Source organism: Protomyctophum parallelum (genome assembly GCF_964188405.1).
Source record: "Protomyctophum parallelum genome assembly, chromosome: 10".
NCBI classification, from domain to species: Eukaryota; Metazoa; Chordata; class Actinopteri; order Myctophiformes; family Myctophidae; genus Protomyctophum; species Protomyctophum parallelum.
The window spans coordinates 18,805,229-18,827,522 of NC_139704.1; the positions used below are offsets into that span (position 1 = coordinate 18,805,229).

General features: G+C 43.9%; 1 protein-coding gene across 5 annotated transcripts in view; it reads right to left on the reverse strand.

Annotated features, from left to right (window-relative positions):
• Positions 1-22,294, reverse strand: part of LOC310866027 (actin-binding LIM protein 1-like) — a 90,612-nt gene that overhangs the window by 12,367 nt on the left and 55,951 nt on the right. For 3 of the 5 annotated variants that reach the window (XR_014569865.1, XM_083775309.1, XM_083775308.1), the window contains exons 6-15: positions 22,036-22,129; positions 18,262-18,349; positions 17,836-17,900; positions 14,878-14,955; positions 11,432-11,590; positions 10,647-10,691; positions 8,747-8,782; positions 8,175-8,301; positions 2,211-2,258; positions 732-869 (exon numbers count right to left, since the gene is read on the reverse strand). Coding sequence is in view for 4 of the 5 variants with exons in the window: in XM_083775309.1 (XP_083631435.1) it covers positions 732-869; positions 2,211-2,258; positions 8,175-8,301; positions 8,747-8,782; positions 10,647-10,691; positions 11,432-11,590; positions 14,878-14,955; positions 17,836-17,900; positions 18,262-18,349; positions 22,036-22,129 (878 nt within the window). In the remaining variant the exon portion in view is untranslated. Of the gene's footprint in view, positions 1-731; positions 870-2,210; positions 2,259-3,901; positions 4,010-6,528; positions 6,649-8,174; positions 8,302-8,746; positions 8,783-10,646; positions 10,692-11,431; positions 11,591-14,877; positions 14,956-16,255; positions 16,301-17,835; positions 17,901-18,261; positions 18,350-22,035; positions 22,130-22,294 lie in introns of all 5 variants that reach the window. The other 2 variants (XM_083775311.1, XM_083775310.1) reach the window with 2 other exon arrangements.

Here is a 22,294-nt window from a genome sequence, read left to right on the forward strand (position 1 = left end):
GCCGATAATGGGGCTTGATATGAAAAAGGTTGAAAACCACTGAGATAGACCAACCATATATCCACTCTCAGAGTTATGAAATAAAGAAAAATAAGTTTGAGAACCACCGTGTTAGGGGTATGTTTTGCCACTAGGGGGCGGTGTAAGCATGCTCTTCGGGGAGCCTACTGTACCTAATACAGAGAGAGAGGGAGAGCAGGGGAGTCTACTGTACCTAACACAGAGACTCAGAGAGAGAGGGAGAGTAGGGGAGTCTACTGTACCTAACACAGAGAGAGAGGGAGAGTAGGGGAGTCTACTGTACCTAACACAGAGAGAGAGGGAGAGTAGGGGAGTCTACTGTACCTAACACAGAGAGAGAGGGAGAGTAGGGGAGTCTACTGTACCTAATACAGAGAGAGAGGGAGAGTAGGGGAGTCTACTGTACCTAACACAGAGAGAGAGGGAGAGTAGGGGAGTCTACTGTACCTAACACAGACAGAGAGGGAGAGTAGGGGAGTCTACTGTACCTAATACAGAGAGAGAGGGAGAGTAGGGAGTCTACTGTACCTAACACAGAGAGAGAGGGAGAGTAGGGGAGTCTACTGTACCTAACACAGAGAGAGAGGGAGAGTAGAGAGTAGGGAGCCTACTGTACCTAACACAGAGAGAGAGGGAGAGGAGGGAGTAGGGAGTCTACTGTACCTAACACAGAGAGAGAGGGAGAGGAGGGAGTAGGGAGTCTACTGTACCTAACACAGAGAGAGAGGGAGAGTAGGGCCAAAGGACGCCCTCGCCGGTGTCACCCGTGGGAGCATGGGCGGCGGGGAAGGTGGCGGATCTGATGATGTCATCAGCGGTCTTGCTTTGGGGCGCTATGGCAGCCGTATCTAAATTGGTAACCATGGGAACTGATCTGATCAGTGTCTCGGCGAGGTCAGAGTCTCTCTGGACCCGCCGCGCACATCAACATTCCTGGCAACATCCGCGATCATCGGTCTCGGTGATCGTTTGGTGCAGCCAGTGACTGTTGTGTGGGTTTGACTTGGCTGCAAGAATGTCTGTTTTTTTTAAGTCACAAGTCGCTTAACTTTGAATTCTGCCTTATCATTCGCCTTAGTATTCCTCATAGTTTCACTACATTTGCTAAACGTTTCTCGATTAAGCAGACCACACCACTTGTTTCAGGATAATATAAAGTACATAGTCAACAACTTCCCTTGCAATGGCAACAAGTGGAATTGTCTTACTCCAATTTACAATTTGAGAAAAGCAAGATTTTGAACACAGGATTAAAGCATTTCATAAGATGGACAGAATGCAGTGTAGCACGTACACGCTACTGGTCAAACAGAGTAGGGTCAGAGAGAGACTTCAAACAGTGCTCATACATAGACACTGGAGGTGGATCATACTGCACATGGTTAATGCTATGACACATAGTTTCCATTGAAGACGAGTACATCAGTAATTAAAAAAGCACGACTCACTGAGCCACTAACATAAAACATTTCAATAACTACAGCATAGCACTCAGAAAACGTCAGCAATACTAGGCTGTACACTACAGTACTAGTGCATACTCAATACTAGGCTGTACACTACAGTACTAGTGCGTACGCAATACTAGGCTGTACACTACAGTACTAGTGCGTACTCAATACTAGGCTGTACACTACAGTACTAGTGTGTACTCAATACTAGGCTGTACACTACAGTACTAGTGCGTACGCAATACTAGGCTGTACACTACAGTACTAGTGCGTACTCAATACTAGGCTGTACACTACAGTACTAGTGCGTACTCAATACTAGGCTGTACACTACAGTACTAGTGCATACTCAATACTAGGCTGTACACTACAGTACTAGTGCGTACTCAATACTAGGCTGTACACTACAGTACTAGTGTGTACTCAATACTAGGCTGTACACTACAGTACTAGTGCGTACTCAATACTAGGCTGTACACTACAGTACTAGTGTGTACTCAATACTAGGCTGTACACTACAGTACTAGTGCGTACTCAATACTAGGCTGTACACTACAGTACTAGTGTGTACTCAATACTAGGCTGTACACTACAGTACTAGTGCATACTCAATACTAGGCTGTACACTACAGTACTAGTGCATACTCAATAGTGTGTACTCAATACTAGGCTGTACACTACAGTACTAGTGCGTACTCATAATGAGGTGAAAACATTTGAGTATAGGAGTTCAAATACCGTGCAGTTTGTAGATGGGTGGTTTTCTGTAGATGTTGATTCCCTGATCTGAGAAAAACACAAACATCAAACACGGACATTTTGGTAAGAAACATAGTCACACATGAATGCACAATACAATATGAATGTAGCAAAGAACTGAGGTCAACGGGGTCAACAATTTAAAGGCAGTGTAAGTTATCACTATATTCTGATAGTAATCATTGCTATAGAGTGTTTGTTCAGTAACAGGGGTCTCCATGTCTCTCCAGTTCAGAGAAAAAAAAACATTTTCAGGTGAGTGACAACATTTTCTGCCAATCAAGAGAGAGTAGCTAGTTTGGAGCTTCATTTTTATAGTGTTCCAGCTCCAATTTTGTCTGCTCATTTTCTTTGTGTCATCACTTACACAATCTCTGCCCTGACTGCGTTCTCTATCCTGATTGGATAAAATTGGTATCCCAGTTTCAGTTTCGGTTTCTGAAAATGCATTTTCTGTTTAATACAAATCTGGAGAGACATGGAGACTCCTGTTACTGCAACAAACACACTATAGCAATGAGTACCATTAAAATATAGAGCTTTATAACACTTATTTTAACCAAAGAAAATCACTTACACTGCCTTTAAGTCAAGACATTCCAAAGTGGATGTTACAGTACTATAACAGACTACTACTAACAGAAAGTAGTTACAGGAAACCCATCTTGACTTGTGTATTTAATGCCTCTACCCAGTGGTGGAAAGTACATTTAAGTACATTTACTTAAGTACTGTACAATTTTTAGGTATTTGTACTTTACCCGATTATTTCCGATTTCCAGTACTTTTACTTCTACTCCACTCCATCTCAGAAGCAACTATTATACTTTTACTCCACTCTACATTTATTTGAAAACTTTAGTTAGTTACTTCTGCGATTTTAATTTTGATTAGAAAACATACCGTAAACCACTTCAGCCCTATATACATTCCGGCCACTTGAAAATAGTGATCTACAAGCTTACAATGCGTCGCAATGCGACACATTGTGAGCTTGTAGATCGGCCATTCTTAAAAGGTTTTGTACACATTTTGAACTTGTGAAATGGGACATTCTGCAATATGAGTACCGGTACTTTAAGTACATTTTGATGCCGATACTTTTGCACTTTTACTTGAGTACATTTTGCAGTATTGATACTTTTACTTCAGTAAAAACATTTGAGTACTTGTTCCACCACTGCCTCTACACCCACCCCACGATAGTGCATATATTGTCTTATTATTGTATCACAACACAAGGAGAGGTAGGAAGGGATCAAAACGATGAAACTTAAGGAATAAAGTGGCCAGGAGATGAGAGACATAATAAGTAGAAGAGAGAGAGAAAGAAAGAGAGAGAGAGAGAGAGAGAGAGAGAGAGAGAGAGAGAGAGATCAGAAAAAGGTATCGAGATTGACAAAGACTGTGGACGGCGATCAAGAGAGTTGAGAGATTGTGCGGGCGGTGGAGCAGTGACAGGGTGACAGGGTGCACTCCGGCTCCTACCTGGGAGGTGGAAATGTTTAGGGGTCAGAGAGGGTGACAGGGTGACAGAGTGACAGGGTGACAGGGTGACAGGGTGCGCTCCGGCTCCTACCTGGGAGGTGGAAATGTTTAGGGGTCAGAGAGGGTGACAGGGTGACAGAGTGACAGGGTGACAGGGTGACAGGGTGCGCTCCGGCTCCTACCTGGGAGGTGGAAATGTTTAGGGGTCAGAGAGAGCGGCGGGGTGACCGGCCGGCTGTCGGGCCTGAGGGGGAGGAGGGGGGAGCTCCGGCCGCTCGGTGGGTCAGTGCCTCCGGATAAGAAGAATGAAGAACAGAACATAAAGCAGGGAAGAAGGACCAAGAGGTCAGACCAGACGTCTGGACGGCGTGCGTTGGCATGAGCGGACTAACGGAGCCACTTGGACCAAGTCAGAAGGGGGGGAAATATTCTAATTGGTTTTGATTAATGCTGTTAATGATGTTAAAGAGAAAGAAACTAATATTGCACCCGCTTCAAATGTTATATCAACCGATAATCACCAGTAGGTTACGACGTAGCACTCGAAAGCCAGCAGGCTCGCCTGGAGCCGGCTGGCTCGCAGTTCTCCACTGCGATTAGGCAATATGGAAGTGAAATTACTGCTGCCGAAGCGAAAACATAGTGAGGACTTACGGGCCGGTTAAGAAGACTGTCTGACATGAGGTTAGAGGACTTACGGGCTGGTTAAGACTGAGGTTAGGGTTAGAGTTAGTTAACCTACTGGTGCTTATCGCCTGATTTTCATACAAATCCTCTAAATATTGTAGGAAATAAAAAATAAATAAAAAAAACATTCGCATTTGAGAGATGTTTTATTAATTATTATGATGTACAATGTCTGTTAATGTCTAATGCATGAAATTGAATAGCGGCAGTTCAGTGCTAAAAAAACCCCAAAACAAAACAAACAACAAGCAACATGCAGCAATACAGAGATTAAAAATGAAATGCCACTGAGAGGGCATCTAATTCAACTCATCCTCGGGTGGGAGCTGGAGATTCATTCTAACATGCAGAAAAAGTCATCCACCATTCAGACACGGTCCCAGATATTACTGTAAAATGTCCAGAGCGTAAGACAAGACTTCCAGTGTGCATGCAAAGCTGTCAAAACGCTACAAAACACAATAGAAATGCACTGACCGTTAATGAGAAAAGAGCCTTACAATTGCATATATCGGCCATCGTTATGCTAGTAATGGATCAGTTAGCTCATGCTAGGTTAACTGGTGGTTAAACCTATATTTATGAATAGTATATATGAATAGAGACGGCACCAGATTCCTCCTCCCATCCACTTGCATGAAGTTGCTCAAAAGCGCATGAGGCGATTTCACTCCTCCTTCCGGGTAGGAACAGAGTGCATTCTGGGATGGATTGCCCCAATAACATGAACGCGCTGGTCGTTGACTATCATTGCGCCATTTGCGCACGTTCACGTATGAAACATTCGTTCACGTGTCATGGGCCCAATAACATGAACATGCGCAATGATAGTCAACGGGCTCGAGCTGCAATGACAAATTCGGCCACTATGTCAATTTCGCCTCAGGGTTTCCTCCGGGTTGCCGACTCTATTCATATATACTCTAAGGGTTAAACGCAGGAGGCTTGGCAAGATGGGGTGGACCGTTTCCGCAGACCTCGCCACGCCATTTCTCTGTCTGCGTCACGGGAGATGGACATGGATCCAGAATGAAGGAACGGTATGACATTGGGGCTTGGGGGGAGGGGGGGGGGGATGAGACTGAAGGTGATGGAGGTGACATCTCGCCCGTGGGGGGAGGGGGGGATGATACTGAAGGCGATGGAGGTGACATCTCGCCCGTGGGGGGAGGGGGGGATGATACTGGAGGCGATGGAGGTGACACCTCACCCGTAGGGGGAGGTGGGGATGATACTGGAGGCGATGGAGGTGACATCTCGCCCGTGGGGGGAGGGGGGGATGATACTGGAGGCGATGGAGGTGACATCTCGCCCGTGGGGGGAGGGGGGGATGATACTGGAGGCGATGGAGGTGACATCTCACCCGTAGGGGGAGGTGGGGATGATACTGGAGGCGATGGAGGTGACATCTCGCCCGTGGGGGGAGGATACTGGAGGCGATGGAGGTGACATCTCGCCCGTGGGGGGAGGGGGGGATGAGACTGGAGGCGATGGAGGTGACATCTCGCCCGTGGGGGGATGAGACTGGAGGCGATGGAGGTGACATCTCGCCCGTGGGGGGAGGGGGGGATGATACTGGAGGCGATGGAGGTGACATCTCACCCGTGGGGGGAGGTGGGGGGATGAGACTGGAGGCGATGGAGGTGACATCTCGCCCGTGGGGGGAGGTGGGGGGATGAGACTGGAGGCGATGGAGGTGACATCTCGCCCGTGGGGGGAGTGCAGCAGAGGTGAGGCGATGGAGGTGACATCTCGCCCGTGGGGGGAGTGCAGCAGAGGTGAGGAGGCGATGGAGGTGACATCTCGCCCGTGGGGGGAGGTGGGGGGATGAGACTGGAGGCGATGGAGGTGACATCTCGCCCGTGGGGGGAGTGCAGCAGAGGTGAGGCGATGGAGGTGACATCTCGCCCGTGGGGGGAGTGCAGCAGAGGTGAGGAGGCGATGGAGGTGACATCTCGCCCGTGGGGGGAGTGCAGCAGAGGTGAGGAGGCGATGGAGGTGACATCTCGCCCGTGGGGGGAGTGCAGCAGAGGTGAGGAGGCGATGGAGGTGACATCTCGCCCGTGGGGGGAGTGCAGCAGAGGTGAGGAGGAGCTGTGTTGTTTGGACTGTGGCCCCTTACCTTGGCTATGGGGGAGGAAGTGGTGTCTGAAAGGGGATGTGGGGCGGGAGTCACTATTTCTGGAGCCCACACTGTTACTGCACAGAGAAGAGCAGAGCTTCTGCATGCCTGTCAGAGCTTCTGCATTTGGGGGAATGGCATTATTATTATTTTTTTAAAGAATGGGGGGGGGGGACATACCCCCCCAGGGACCAAGGCAGCACAGATGGAGGAGACAGAAGGAGAGAGAGGGGGGGGGGGGGGGGGGGAGAGAAAAGTATTTAAAGGACAACTTTAGTTTTTTTCAACCAAGGTTCATGTTTTAGGTTGTTATTAGAGAAAGTAAAACGTGAGTAATTCTTTTTCATTTGCTGCTTGTTTGTTTTAGGGATTTTAGCTGTTTTTGACAGGGGGGCGTGGGCATTCGAGCATGGGGCTAAATATGTATTTATTTACAAAATGTTATAGCGATTATTATTTTTATTATTTACTATAGTCCTACTAGACTCCAAGAAATTATATCTGGCCTCAAAAGATCACCCAATCTATTGAATGTGTCAAACTGGCATATTGAGCCTATGACACACAGTGTGCAGGCTTCCCCCCAGTAGGCTACTGTACCTTCCCATTCAGTAGATCCTGTGATCCTTCGTGGCCAGATGTAATTTCTTGGGGTCTAGTAGGACTATAGTAAATAATAAAATAATAAATTGCTATAAGATTTTGTAAAATAAATACATATTTAGCCCCATGCTCGAATGCTCCCGCCCCCCTGTCAAAAACAGCTAAAATCCCTAAAACGAAAGAAAGCAGCAAATCAATCCTTTACTTTCTCTAATAACAACCTAAAACATAAACCTTGGTTGAAAAAAACTAAAGTTGTCCTTTAAAGAAATCGTGTATCGAAAGCCACTTCAAGAGTGTGAAGTGTGAAGAGTGGCATGAGAGATACCTTTGAATGAAATAATAAATAAAGAGTAGATGGCGGTAACTTGGGTTATTAAAGGTTGAATCCCATCAGAACTGACTCGGGTGCCTACAAAACCGAGAGTCAGTCTTGATAAAATGTCACTTTAATACGGTATCTCTAGAGTACGGCAGGGGGTCGAGTGGGATGTGCTTCAGGTCAAGTGAAGCAGGGTGTGTCACCATAGCGTCTAGGAGGAGGGAAGTGAATTGGAATAGAGTCAGTGTGTTGTGCAGGTGACTCAAAGGTATAATGAGTAGCGTACGTTTGTTCAGTTGCGCTTTGTAAAACACAACATTCAAAGTTGTCTCCTCCTCCTCCCCGGCTCAGCAACAACACTAGCACACATCTACTGCACAAAGGTTGACACCCAGAAATGTCCGAAATGAAGTAAAGTAAGAACATACAGGCAGAGGGAAAGGGTCTCTGATAACAGACACTGCCACACACTTCTAGCTGGTTATAATTGGGAGGGATTCTTTTTGTATATAAGCTTGTTTGATTTTTTTGGGGGGGGAGGGGTGTCGTACTCATTATACGTTTAACTGTATCTTTGCCGCACACAAATTAACCGAATATGGCACAAGTGTGCAGCAAAATGGACGCTGTGTGAATAAACAAACACACACACACACACACACACACACACGCACACGCACACACACACACACACACGCACACGCACACACACACAACTCACCTGGCCTGTGAAAATGTTGTGGCGAGCGTGACAAGGTGGGGGTGTAACCATGGCGATTATAAACAGGTGACCCAATGGAGCCCTGACTAGTGGACCTCTGGAGGATGCGTTCCCTCCGATCATAACCCTGTACAGAAAATCATGCACGCGCACACACACACGCACATACACGCACACACACTTTATCGCCTGCTATGCCAGTCTCAACCTTTTTACAGCGGCCTATGTAGGAGTCTAGCCGTCTGTCTGTCTGTCTGTCTGTCTATGTGTATATCTACACTACAGTAAAGGTGGTTGCACATTGGATGCCTTTTTTCGGAAAACGGACAGAAAAACGCAGCTAAAAATACGAAAAACGCAGCTAAAAATACGAAAAACGCAGCAGTGTGCTGCAGGGACCTTTAAGTGTCCGGAGCTAATCTTGCAAACCGCTTAACCGATCAGCGCCAAGTGTATTGGGAATACTGCCAAAAGGCCACAGAAGGACTAAAACAAATTCCTTTCCACATACTGTATGCTCTATACATTTTTAAAATATTTAACATGATAGCATGACACAATATTCTTCTCACCTCGACAGGCGGCGTAGGAGACATGTTTCTTGAGCACTAGAAAAGGGACAAACAGGTCTGCGTCATGGTGGGTTGTCATCAACACAAAGAATCATCTGAGACATTATGCACCACTGACCTAGTTAGACTGCTGGGACAACTTTATTTAGCAATGTTCTTATTATAAGACACATACCGGTACATATAATACAGCAATGCATCTTCTGCTTCTTACCAAAACTACAATGTTTCAGCAGTAGCACACGCACAACAAAGACAAACAGAAATGAACATGCTAGCCGAAGGTTTTTTGGATGACCCTGTGAACACCTTGTATTCTATCATTATGTTTTTCATTCATTCATTAGCCTGATGTTTTATTTGGACAAATGCCATAATTGCGAACGCAGTGAGCCACTTAGTATGACAGCAAGGGCTGAATGTCTGTGTGTCACGCTGTTACACCACCCGCCCGCCACCAGAGGGCGCAGCTAGACAGCAAGGGCTGACGCAGCTAGACAGCAAGGGCTGAATGTCTGTGTGTCCCGCTGTTACACCACCCGCCGCTGCTTAACAACAACACTGTCTGTAACTTGCTCTGTAACTTGCTCGCTGTTACACCACCCGCCGCTGCTTAACAACGACACTGTCTGTAACTTGCTGTACTAGGCCCAACATCAAAATAATACTGTCACAACGACACTGTCTGTAACTAGGCTATGTGTACTAGTGTGTGCATATGGGCTAACATTAGCTAAGCAGTCACAGTCCTGTTTACTGCTGCTCAACAACAACACACCAGAGGGCGCAGCTAGACAGCAAGGGCTGAATGTCTGTGTGTCCCGCTGTTACACCACCCGCCGCTGCTTAACAACGACACTGAATGTCTGTGTGTCCCGCTGTTACACCACCCGCCGCTGCTTAACAACGACACTGTCTGTAACTTGCTCGCTGTTACACCACCCGCCGCTGCTTAACAACGACACTGTCTGTAATTATGGGGTTAGCGGTGCTGAGCCTTCTCGTGGCGGCCCTGTTTTCACTAATTTCACAGTACCACACACTTCTCACTAATTCGTAATTTTTTCTAATTGTTATTGCAATTTACGATCTGCGTTCGCTTCCCGCGTTCTCGCGTCTTACTTGTTATATTAAGAGAGACCTGATATTAATAGATATGTGGTTGCTTCGGGTATTAGATACCTGAATTACACACTGAAGTACAACTCAGTGCTCATTTAAATCGCTATGTAGACGACCTATGCGTCGTTTTGGGGCGTGTCTGCCTCCAATTTCACTAGTGAAATGGCACAAAGCTCGCCTAAGTCTCTGTATTAGTCATGGGTGTTTTTTGGACACACCAAGTTATACAGTCGCTTCTCTCATTAGTTATTCATTCGTTAATTACATTGGTTCAGGCAATGTTGCAATGCCATGGCCGACATTACATATCTGGACAGTTTGTCGCACAGTGAGCGAGCAATCAGGTAACAATTTTGTTACCTGATTGCTCGCTCACTGGCAGCCAGTAACTATGGGGTGAAAGTGAGCGGCCATTTAGAATTAGCGGCTTTTCACAGATGGACACTTCAACACCAACTCTAGGGGAGCCAGGGTTCGAACTGGGAACGGCTGCTCTTCTGGCCACTCTAACCCTGAGCCACTGCCGCCCCTGAATTGTGAAACTGTGTTTCTTGTTAACTAGTAATGATTATTGTACTGCGCCTAGTGCCCATTTAGCACTGTGTGTAAAATAAATAACCTTGAGTGTCTCGGAGCTAAAATGAATACTGTGTATTTTGCTGTTCACAAGGCATGTAGATTCAGCAGCTTCTCCCAGTGGGCTGTGGGTGCCTGTGACCTACTGTAGACTCATTTATCATCGTCAGCAGAGGGTGACATACTGTACTGTATCTCTTACCTTCTCATCTGGCAAGGGGGAACGTTCCTTCCTGGCAGTGTGGAGCTGTGAGGAATTAACACATCCAGGACTGTGTGTTAAAGAAACAATAACCCTGCTGCTTCTGTATGCCATTACGTTAAAGAAACAATAACCCTGCTGCTACTGTATGCCATTACGTTAAAGAAACAATAACCCTGCTGCTACTGTATGCCATTACGTTAAAGAAACAATAACCCTGCTGCTACTGTATGGCTTTAGGTTGCAGGAACAGAACTGACTAATACTATTGCTCTTTCACAATATGGAACAGGCTAGCCTTCATTGTATTATCAATCCTTTCTTGTCTGGAACGATTCCCTGAAAAATAATCTTGACTCTTATAGCCTATAGTTAAACTAACACATTGCAGAATGCCCCATTTCAGTGCATAAAGACCCGCACACCGTCTGCACTTGCAATACAAACACTTTATTTAGGCAACGTTTCGGAGACCTTCTTCAGGCATCTGCCAAGTTTTCAAATGTATAAAAATCTTTTGAAAATAGCAGATCTACAAGCTCATAATGTGTCACATCGCAACGCATTGTGAGCTTGTAGATTGGCCAACATGTAAATAGGGCTGAAGTGCGTAATAGTAAGTAATAAGGTAACTAGTAACTAAAGTTTTCAAACAATTGAAGTGGAGTAAAAGTACAACATTTGGACTCCGAAAAGACATTGGAAATAGTAGAAATTGTACTTTAAGTAAATGTACTTTCCACCACTGCACACGGATAACTCTTGCATGCACGCAATACATTTACCTCGCCCACACTCTCCCTTCTCTCCTCTCTCTCATCCAAGGAGGTGGTGTACATGGGGTCGTAGGTTATGAGATCGGGGCGTTCAATGTCATAAATGGCTTTGACCTTAGGAATGGCAGCTAGGTCTCTGTAATCAAGGATCTCATTGTCTACTTTTGCCTAAGAAGACAAATGAAAACATACACATACAAACAACACACAGACAAGGGTAACGGGAGAATTACGGAGAAGCACAAACTCTTACGAAACGGGATTGACAGAGAGAGAGAGAGAGTGTGTGTGTGTGTGTGTGTGTGTGTGTGTGTGTGTGTGTGTGTGTGTGTGTGTGTGTGTGTGTGTACACTACTTCTATTGCAAGAACAGGGGGAGATAATCTATCTCTGATTCTAAATTCACAGTAACCAGTGGTGGAAGAAGTAATCACTTTTACTTCAGTAAATAAGTAAGGGATAATATCTGGCTAGGTGGTCATTGTCATTGTCGAGGGAGTTTAATTATATCCCGACAATGACCACCTAGCCAGATATTATCCCGCTTATTACATGGCTACCTAACATAAATTAATAAATGGAACCAAAACACAACAAACAAAGTATTCCTTAAGTGTCGCGCACTCGCGCTGGCTGCGTCTGCCCAGCTGCAGGGCTGGAGCACTGTCGGAAAACAAGGAAGTGAGTTGATCAAATAGAATCCATTTTTGAGAGCAATGTTTGTCTGTAAATGACACTGTGTGTTTGTGTGTGTGTGTTTACATGGCTGTCATGTTGGAAACAGCAGTAAATCAAGCGGCTGCAGTCAGGTGCTCCGAGGGTTTGATTAGGCAGTGGTCTGTTATAGAGCAGAGCGGTCATTATCCAGAAATAACAGACCGATGAATTCAGCGATTGACCAATCAGAATCAAGCATTCAACCAAGCCATGTAATACCACAATGTATTCCTGTATTCAAATTTGTACTTGACAAATGGTACAAAGGCTTCAAAATACTGCACACTTACAGCACTAAATGTAAAAGTAAACATTATGCAGAATGGCTACTTTATTGTTTGATTGTGCATGCATACGTCGTTTTTTTATGTTGCAGCTAGGAAGGTGGGGCTTATTTGAATTACTTTATGTGATGCTGGGCAGCTTAACCTTGAATAATGCATAATAATAATGTATCAGTTAATGTATGTTTTGTAATGTAACTATAGGAACTGCTGTCAAATAATAATTATATTGGAGTAAAGCCCAAACCACACCAAAGGGTCGGTACAAAACGGTTTATAAGGTAAGCCACACCAATGCAACTCATTGTGTCATGGCACACTTTATGTGGCCTTCTAAAAACGAGTCTTTTGCACCTCCTAGAGGCGATTTATGTAACAGCCAGTAATTAGTGTTTAGTAAGTTCAGATGTGTTAGCTCAGCTCAATAGAGCACCGAAGTCCTGACGTAACTCGCTCATCCCGACGATTCCCCTGGTTCGCGGAAGTAATTTCTCTATGGAGAATAACATGGGGTGATCTTAATATCGTCTACTATAAGCGTTGTGGTCCAAAAATAAACAAGCTGTCTCTGCGTTATTGTCTGGGAGGCGTCTCTGTATCGTTTGCAACAGTCAGTCACTCATATGATACAGTCTGCTTCTAGCGAAAATGTAACTAATTCAGCAGCAGTAACATTAGCGTTTTCTCTCAGTCAGTTGATTCTTCATATCCAGTGAAGCGGCCGGGGTGACATGTTTATTTTTTCAAACAAAGTTCTTATATGAGGCGATCTAAAATCGCCTCAATGGGGATTTCAATGCAACTAAACAAATACATGAACCTGGGGACTGACGCCCTCTACTGAAAGTGACGTCAGACTTCGGTGCTCTATTGTTTCCAATTCCACCACACCTGAAATCCCTAATTAGTTTGTAGGCTCATGCAGTTTTCAGTTTGTTCATGTCAGACACAGAGGCAGAGCTCCTCTCCCCCTTTTTCTTCTGTTGTGCCTTGGAAAAGCCTTTGCTTGTAAGTTTTCAGTGTTTAATTCTACAATCGCATTTCTGTATTTGGTACAAGTGTGCATTTAAATAATAATGTAATTCATGTGTTGTTTTGAGTTTAAAATACATTTCATGATGCTGTAAAAAATACTAAGCTAAGCTTATGTAGCTTTTGTCATTATGCTAGACTACAGTAGCTTTTTGTCAACATGCACAGAGGATATTGTATGCTGTAATTGATTATACATTTGTGTTGAAGTATGTTTTCTGATCAAGACATTGTCATGTTTATTTCAGTTTTACAAATTAACCATTATTGGATATTAAGAAGAGGACAGTAAAGTTTGGAATGCTACCCTGGTTCTCGACTCTGATTCCATGATGATGTTCGCTATCTGTAAAGGGATGTAGAAGGGACACGCATCTATCTGAGACAGAATACATTGAGTTGCAAGGAATTGCATTGGTCTGGTTGACCTTAAAAGAATCACACCCGTGTGAACTGAGTGGTGCAACTCCCCCCTCCTCTCCTCTCTCTCATTAGCAGGCAACAGTGCAGCACAAATACTATCTCTCTCTCTGTTTCTGGCACAACAGCACCCCTACTGGTACTCATAGTCATATACTGGTGCTCATGTCCACATAGGTGAACACATAGGTGAACACGGACATTGCTGTTCCTTGGAGTGGTTGCACCACTCAAAAACGCTTTGTCCCGACCAGAGTCACCAGTCCCTTTGGTGTGGTTTGGGCTTAAAGGGTATATTTTTTAGAGTAGAAGTAAATCCATCTTCAACAGCTTATCCGGAGATGGATACATACTCTATTTAAGTTATGAAACATAAAGAAAAAAGTACCTCAAAATTGTACTTGAGTAAATGTACTTAGTTACTTTCCACCACTGGCAGTAGCACACACACAATGACAGTTTACAGGATGTGAAACAATAGTCTACACCAGTGGTTTTCAACCAGTGGTCCTTGAGGGCATTCCAGGTGGTCCCCAGCTAAATGATGGAGAGTTGGTAACCAAATGGACCTTTAAGAGATCTTTAACTCTCGAGAGCGAAAAAATGAAACCAAATGGACCCCAACGGGTCCATTTGGTTTCATGTTACGCTCTCTGGAATTACATTATTGTTAAACATCAGCCTTACTTAATCTACAAGAAGTCTACACAATTAGAGAATGTAGAAGAACTGTTATTTTGATCAACGTTTGCCTGTTATCTCTCAGCATGGAGTTGTGGACAGAATGTTATCCTGCAACGATAACGAAATATTCTTTAGTTTCGGCGTCTGCGAGGCAAAATGTCATCGAAATGGCGGTCCGTGGCTCAATTGGCGAATAAATAATATATAATAATAATAATAATAATGGGCCTTGACATGGGTTGAAAAACAACTGGTCTACACTACAGCATGTATATATTGTTTTACAATATGGTGTAGTTTCACAGCAACATAAACTTACATAGATGGTGTGACCCGGTGAGCCAGGTATGCTTGAACCAGGTCGGGAACAAATACTTTCCGATGACGACCGTGTAGGCTGTGAGAGAAGGAAGGACACGGGGTGGAATGTTTAGTGAACAAGTAGCTAACAATGATGTTGTTCTCAAACAGTCATTGTTTCCCCAGTCAGTGCAAAATGATCCACGGCACACTCTCTCTGCCATCTGGAAATCACTTTCCATTATCATGGAAAAACACTTCACACATACTCACTCCTCTGGGCTCGATGTGTAAATGTGATGATGAAGAAGAAGGGACAACAAAACCTGCCTTTCGTGTTTCACTTTGGAAACACTGACATCTGACTGTACCCTGATTGAATATCCGCCGAATGACGGTCGGTGTTTTGCACGCCAGAAAGAGGCGACACATTGTGAGCTTGTAGATCAGCTATGCATTTTTTTCTTTTTTGTGCAACACCGTTCTACAACCGAATATAAACTAGGCGTTCGTCTGACTTTGCAAAATGAATGAAACATTTGCATGTTGTGACTTTCTGCGCCAAAGAATCTCATGCCTAATAAATCGGCCCATACATTTTATGGGATAATGACATTTTTGGATGGCAACAATAGTCTTACATTTTTTGCACGTGTCTAAGGAACTTAACGCTCCGTGTCTTGTGTGTGGGGGATTAGTAAAGGCAAATACAAACATGGAGGGCAGTCTAATCCTCCACACGTATGCGTACATCACTGTACCGTACCACAAACTTCATTCAGTATGAGCACAGCAGCACGGGTGTCGAAGAGACAGAATGTAAACGTGGACCAGTGTTGATTTTGACAGCAAATTTAGATTTTTAGTCTTAGTCCCTTGAATAGCTTTAATTTAGTTTTAGTCACATTTGAATCACCTGGAATGTCATAGCATAAGATTTTAGTCGACGAAATCTACAGTTGATTTAGTCGACTAAAATGTATTTCGGCAGGCCTTGATGCCGTAGTAATTTTACACTTGCTGAAAATAGCAGATCTACAAGCTCACAACAAGTCACAGTGCAACGCGTTGTGAGCTTGTAGATCGGCTATTTTCAGCAAGTGTAAAATCAGTGTAAAATGACTCATACTGGATCTCTTGTCCACTAGTCCTAGTTTCCATTTAGTTTTCGCCAGTGAAAAAAGGTGTAGTATTAGTCGACGAAATCAACACTGACATGGACACTGACTAAAAATGGTTCCACAACACTGTGACACAACCAATTAACACACAGAGAAGGCACTGCACGCTGTCTCCAGCAGATGGCAGCAGACAGTGCACCATGAACTGAACACAGACGGGAGGAAAGGATGATGATGATGTCATCATCTCATCACAGCCAATAGCGAATACAGTACCTGCCTTTCTGTTTTTTGGAGAAGTAAGAGGGACGGAGGCAATAGCTGTGGAGGAAGGAAGGGAGAGGGGGGGAGGGGGGGGTTCACAGGACATCACATCACACAGGGCACTGGGATTCTCCAGCCTGACTCGCAGCCTGCACACACACACACACACACACACACACACACACACACACACACACACACACACACATACACACACACACACACACATACACATGCGCACAAATGCACACACACGCACGCACACACACACGCAGTATGTATATATATATATATATATATATATATATATGGTGAATGGGTCCATGACATTTTTAACCGCATCAAACACAAACACACCAGTTGTCATGCAAACACTCATATGCACGCCGTCACGCAAAAAACGAACGGGTACACAACGGCACGCGCACACATTTTTCCACTTATGCACGCCGCACGTATGTAGGAATACACACAGGCATACACACATACACACACACACACACCACACACACAGGGGAAATTCAATTGCACAATGATAGGTAAGGATTAAGACAGCAGGAAGGCGGTGGCAGCAGCCCACAGAGAAACCCCTCTCACATCCAGATGTTGACATTGTAACAGAGAAACCCCTCTCACATCCAGATGTTGACATTGTAACAGAGAAACCCCTCTCACATCCATATGTTGACATTGTAACAGAGAAACCCCTCTCACATCCAGAATTCCAGATGTTGACATTGTAACAGAGAAACCCCTCTCACATCCAGAATTCCAGATGTTGACATTGTAACAGAGAAACCCCTCTCACATCCAGATGTTGACATTGTAACAGAGAAACCCCTCTCACATCCAGATGTTGACATTGTAACAGAGAAACCCCTCTCACATCCAGATGTTGACATTGTAACAGAGAAACCCCTCTCACATCCAGATGTTGACATTGTAACAGTGAAATGGAGCGATGGACAGAAAGGTGTCCTCGGGTCTATGCTTCCCAAACGTTTCAGCCCGTGACCCAAAAAGAGAAATTTGATGTCTCCCCCTGGGACCCGTCCCAAAATATAGTGAAACGTGTCGCTTTGCGCCACGTTGTGAGCTTGTAGATCTGCTATTTTCACTACTACTTAAACATTCGTTTTCCAATTTAGGGAATTTCTTTGAATTTTTCGTTGATTTCTTCATGAAATTACTGCTAAAATAATAATCTTAGAATTCTGTTTTTGATTCATGATTTTATTATTATTATTATTTTTTTAAATGATTTAAAATAGTAATAATTCAAAATAAACGTATAAGAAACAAAAAAATAAAATGGACCCATAAAAAGGTGTCCGCGACCCAATCTTGGGTCCCAGCTCAGTGTTTGGGAACCCAGGAGGAAGTCACTAATGTTGCTCTGGAGAGGGAAGTCTGGAGCTCTCTGGTGGAGCTGTTGCCCCCGCGACCCGACTACGGATAAGCGGTTGAAGATGGATGGATGGATGGATGGCTCATATGGACTAAGAACCAAAAAGAACTCAACCGGTTCCCAACCGGTGGAAAAGGGGCCACAGTGTCAAGTGCTAATCAGTGGTGTCCATATTGTTTCCTACCCGCTCCCTTTGCCTCTCCTCCGTTCTAGTGGAGTTCTTGCAGCCAGGATGCCACACCGTAGACCCTGCATGAGGGAGAGGACAGACAACATTAATGACCTGGATGCCACACCGTAGACCCTGCATGAGGGAGAAGACAGAAAACATTAATGAACTGCATGCATATTGATGGGCATAATACTCCATAATACATATGCATGCATTTAGCATCGCAGCATATTTCAAATTGTTGTAGGATCTATTGTTTTGTCAATCTCAGAAGTGGAGAGTTTGCTAGGCATCTTCCAACATCACACTCTGGTAACTCTGGTGGATGTGCTATTTTTGAAACATTTTGAAAGTGAAAGTTAAAGTAGCTGTAGGTTCATTTTAAAACATATCTGAACATGAGTGAACACGGTAAACATTATATATCGGTCTGTTCACCTTGCAGGTACATCTCTTCTCCTTCCGTGAACATCTGGTTGCACCTGCTGCATCGCGCACAGCTAGGATGGTAGTGTTTATCCCCTGCCTGGAAAACATGGAAGGAAACAAAAAGAAACACACAGCAACATTACCACCAGACACAGACATCAAAGGCCCCTGCCCTTTTTACCTGTCTGTAAAACATCACACCCGTGTGAACAGAGTGGTGCAACTTCTCTCTCTCACTCTCTCACACACACACACACACACACACACACACACACACACACACACACACACACACACACACACACACACACACACACACACACACACACACACACACACACATATATATATTGGCAGGCAACATTGCAGCACTATCTCTCTCTCTGTTTCTGGCACAACAGAACAGCACCCCTACTGGTACTAATAGTCATACTCGTGCTCATAGGTTAATAAGGCGGATACGGACATTGCTGTTCCTTGGAGTGGTTGCACCACTCAAAAACTGCCCTCTCCAGACCATGAATGCAGCATTTACTATGGTGAAACTGAAAGACATGCAACCCCCCCCCCCCCCCCCCGCGCCTTTTTCCGAACTGAACCTGAAGTTGAACGCAGCATTTTACGCTGAAAGGGTTTGTCCTCTGTCAGAGGCTCTGTGTAGAAATCCACATTGAAGGCCACATCTTCAGTAGCTAAACAGTGCAGGGTCATACCCAGAAAATAGATTATCTATAAGCTCTCAACGCATGGCACTTGGACACGTTGAAAGCTTGTAGATGCTATATATATATATTTGCACTCTGGTGCATAAACAAACCCCTCTGACCAGTGGAGAGGTGAATGACACACGCCTCTCCCCTCAAGAACTGCTGTTGGAAAAGAACGTCTCTGTGTGAAACTGGCACAGTATGTTAATAAACACATTGTCCTTCTGCGAGTGCAATTTACTGGTATAACATGGTCCAATTGGAACTCCCCATCGCACATTGACGTTCTTCATTACATAATCATGGGTTATGCAATGGGCTTATTATAACCCCATTTAAAGGATTAGCAACTATAACATTTCTGGGTGAAAATAACATAGTGTGGGTTTATTCTGTTGTACACTAGACTAGAGGCTGTGATATATTGTGGTTATAACGTTCCGAGCTACACCGGGTGTGTGTGTGCGTAAAACGCGGATACGCACAAATGCACACACGCACTTTTAGACCCAGTCCCATTTTATTTCTGCGTATGCACTCAGTGTAACACAGCTAGGATCATGGTATAATCACAATGTACCACAGCCTCGAGTGTGTTATTATATAAATTAAATTATACAATCCACTGACTGGATAGTCTTCAACCACCATACAGGCAATGGTAATGATGGTAATACTCAGTATGACTCAATTGACATGTGGGTTTTGCAGTACATAAATACTAGCATGACACGAATGCTGTTGACATAACCTGCCACTATCTGTGCACTCCTCTGTTTGGAGAAAGTGTATAATCCTATGCCAGAAAATTAACAAGCGGTCTATAGAGTACTTGAGGTGCAATTTTTATTCTTCTTCACATGATGAGTGCTCCATCAGCCAAATGCTTTTAGGACGTGGACGTTAACCAGGTGAGAGATAAATAACCAAATGGTCCTACGTGCGTGTTGTTTAACAACTCTCCAGCTTTCCATTTGACAAGTGGCCACTCAGAGAAATGTAATCACACAACCAACCACATTTGCATTTTACAGTTTGACTTCACTATTATGCAAAGTGTAAAAAAGAAACAAGCAAAAGAGAAACAAAGCATGGCTCCCTATAAGTGTTTTATTGTTTTTGGTAGGTGATGGCAAACACTTCTTCTCATAGGGACCATTTAAAAATAACTTGAACTTGACTTAACTTCTGATGCGGTACATACTGTCCAAGCGTATTTATGTTTTGAATCTCATCTCTCATCTCGTAATGGCATCGCACATAAGCCCCCAACACACCTGACAGTATGGCTACAATAAAGCCATAGCGATGGAAAGGAGGGGTATCTGACCTTGAGTCCTGCAGGGTCAATGATCACACATAGCTAGCAGACATCAGACGGGGGACGGCTTTAGAGCCACTGATCCACTGGCTACAACTCAGGGATGAGATGCAAAGGCCTTTCCCTTGCTGTCATAAAGGCCCTGCCTTATTACCGGATTACTGTAAAGCCTGGCTGGCCAATGGCAACATTATACGCAACATTAAATAGCACATAACTCGCTGTCTGATGGGATCACCGTCCACAGACAGGCAAGCTGGTAGTCAATGCAGTAGTGAGGGGAAAATGGACAAAGAGAGACATACTGTACATGCACACATAGGCTATAGATGGAGAAAGAAAGAAAGAAAGAAAGAAAGAAAGAAAGAAAGAAAGAAAGAAAGAAAGAAAGAAAGAAAGAAAGAAAGAAAGAAAGAAAGAAAGAACAAAACAAACAAACAAACAGATGTGGGTGGGACAGGTATGTATGTGGCTATGCGTATAATGTTTTAACCATTCATAATGCATACATAAGAGTGTCATAATTGTTATGTGACAAATGCATTAATACTGAATCTTTATGTTACCCTTTTTAGGTTCTCATGTAATACTATGATGTGTAGTTTTTTAGGTTATCATGTAATACTATGATGTGTAGTTTTTTAGGTTCTCATGTACTGTAATACTATGATGTGTAGTTTTTTAGGTTCTCATGTACTGTAATACTATGATGTGTAGTTTTTTAGGTTCTCATGTACTGTAATACTATGATGTGTAGTTTTTTAGGTTCATGTACTGTAATACTATGATGTGTAGTTTTTTAGGTTCTCATGTACTGTAATACTATGATGTGTAGTTTTTTAGGTTCTCATGTACTGTAATACTATGATGTGTAGTTTTTTAGGTTCTCATGTACTGTAATACTATGATGTGTAGTTTTTTAGGTTCATGTACTGTAATACTATGATGTGTAGTTTTTTAGGTTCTCATGTACTGTAATACTATGATGTGTAGTGCTGGCAGACATTCATGTCACAGTGTGTTTGGCTCACTGGCAAAAAGATTTCTCAAGCGATAGCCAAAATATACCTTTCACAATTACTGTAATGCTACAGTATTATGCAATGTCCTGTTCCTGTACGGAAAGCAGACACATATTACACATCCCTTATAGCACAAGTATGCCGTTGTTTTAAAGGTTTCATGACATTCATTTTAATTTCGTTTTCGTTTTTCTTTTAGGTTTGCTGCGTTTAGGTTTTATGACCTCAATTGCACCCACACAACCTGAACTTCAGTGGATTTTCTGTGTGTTCTGAAGCTTTTTGAGCTGCAATGAAAACAGGCAAAATCCCTCAACAGTGACATCTGCTGGCAAATTGATATGTCACATGGGATTTGTGGACTGTTACATCACAATCCACAGGCAAATCAGATCCAGTTTGAGCCAGAAAACCCAAGACGTTTTTTTGGTTGCAATTTTCGGAATAACTGCACGTAATTCCAGGCTTTATGTGAACATCCAGTATCATACAGGACCAAAATATAGCTATACAATGTGCTCATGTGTTAATAACACAGACCTACCTTTTGTAGCAGTCAGTTAGGAGGCATGATGTGAAGGTGCAATGTCAGTTGTACCATGGCACATCAAAAGTGTTAGAATGCTACACAAAGGAGCTCCGAGCTCTCTGCGCCATTGAACCAATCACATAATTGCATGACTTGGAGGGGGAGGGATCAATGAAATGTGCTGCTTGGTGGTGACTGGCTTACCTCCAGCACTTTCCCTGTGATGAACTGTTGACACGCCTCACACTGGACGCCAAAATGGATCTGGTAGTCCTTCTCACAGTAGGGGGCACCCTCCCTGACAGGACAGGACAGGGCAGATCAAAAACACTGATGAGTTCATAGTGAAACACTTTTACACACTTTTAGAAACCAAAACATCTTTCATATCTTATTGTATGTGTATAACACATTCCAATCTGGGTTCAGTTAAGGTTACACAGTGCACAGTTAAGGTTACACA